Here is a 1,085-nt window from a genome sequence, read left to right as displayed (position 1 = left end):
CTCCCCAGCCACATGGCAGCTGCTCTGCAGGCCTGAGACGCCGCTGCTGGTTCTTCCAGTCACGCTGCCCCCGCCGGCTGTTCTTTCCCCGTGAAATCGGGATATTATTGGGAACAGGTGAAAGAAGGAGGGGGTGAGGCTGGTAGCATCCAGAAGGCCCTGCAGGTGCTGTCAGGGAGCAGCTGTGTTCGAGACATCAGTCCAAAGAATCCCCTCTCCTGCACCTTTTTCCTTGGGTGTCTTTGTTGGGGTCAGGCCAGACCCCACATTTCCAGGTCCTGGATGCAGAACTGCTCCCGCTGTGAGAGGGTCTCGTTGTCGAAAGTCTCGCAGGGCTGGCTGCCCCCGTGGTGCAGGTCCCCGTCCAGCCACAGCCCAAACCTTCCGCTGCGAATGTGCCAAGAGCGCGGTCAGCTGCGACCCGCCTCCTCCATGGCCGGAGATCTCCCACGCCGCCTCCCGGGCCACCAGCCACCTCCCGTCCTCACTCTCTGCTCCCCAAAACGGACATGAGACGGGACAAGCAGCTGGCCCAGGTCTGTCCCCGTGCCTGCAGGCAGGGAGCGAGCAGGGAAGGGGCTGGGAGCGGACAGGGAACCGGCAGCAGGCAGTAGGGTCAGAGAATGAAAGGCCCAGCGCTGCTGGACAACCGGTGCCAGTGTTTTGGGGTTCAAACCATCACGATGTGCTTGGACCCAGCTCCGTAGGGCAGTCTGGGTTCCTGTGATGACTCTGATGGCCATCGGGCCTGGGGGCCCTCTGAGCCGCTGAAGTTGCCGGTGCAGTTCCTACCTGCCCCCACCGACCATCAGCAGATTCACATCCCCGTTCACAAAGAAGTCGTTCCTGCCCGTCCACCTGAACACCTGCATGGGGACGGCACACAGGGGACCGTGGGCTGGGGCAGTGTCCCCATCCCCATTCCTGTCCCTGTCCTGCGAGGATCAGCTGGGGGCTGCTGAGCCAAGCTGGCTCTGCTCGGGCATCTCCGTGTTCCACACCTCCGGGAGACCTGGCCGAGCCTGTGGTTCGGATCCATCCCTGCCAACAGCCCTGTGGGCCCTGCCAGGGCACAGCTGCCCCCC

General features: G+C 63.6%; 1 protein-coding gene across 1 annotated transcript in view; it reads right to left on the bottom strand.

Annotated features, from left to right (window-relative positions):
- Positions 1 to 251: 251 nt before the first annotated feature.
- Positions 252 to 1,085, bottom strand: part of TLDC2 (TBC/LysM-associated domain containing 2) — a 2,861-nt gene continuing 2,027 nt past the window's right edge. Inside the window, exons 4-5 of the mRNA XM_031063108.1 lie at positions 793 to 898; positions 252 to 387 (exon numbers count right to left, since the gene is read on the bottom strand). Coding sequence (XP_030918968.1) covers positions 252 to 387; positions 793 to 898 — 242 coding nt within the window. The remainder of the gene's footprint in view (positions 388 to 792; positions 899 to 1,085) is intronic.

This window comes from Geospiza fortis, unplaced genomic scaffold (assembly GCF_000277835.1).
Source record: "Geospiza fortis unplaced genomic scaffold, GeoFor_1.0 scaffold657, whole genome shotgun sequence".
Taxonomy (NCBI): Eukaryota; Metazoa; Chordata; class Aves; order Passeriformes; family Thraupidae; genus Geospiza; species Geospiza fortis.
Note: the sequence above shows the minus strand (reverse complement) of the source record. Positions and strands in the feature narration are given on the sequence as shown.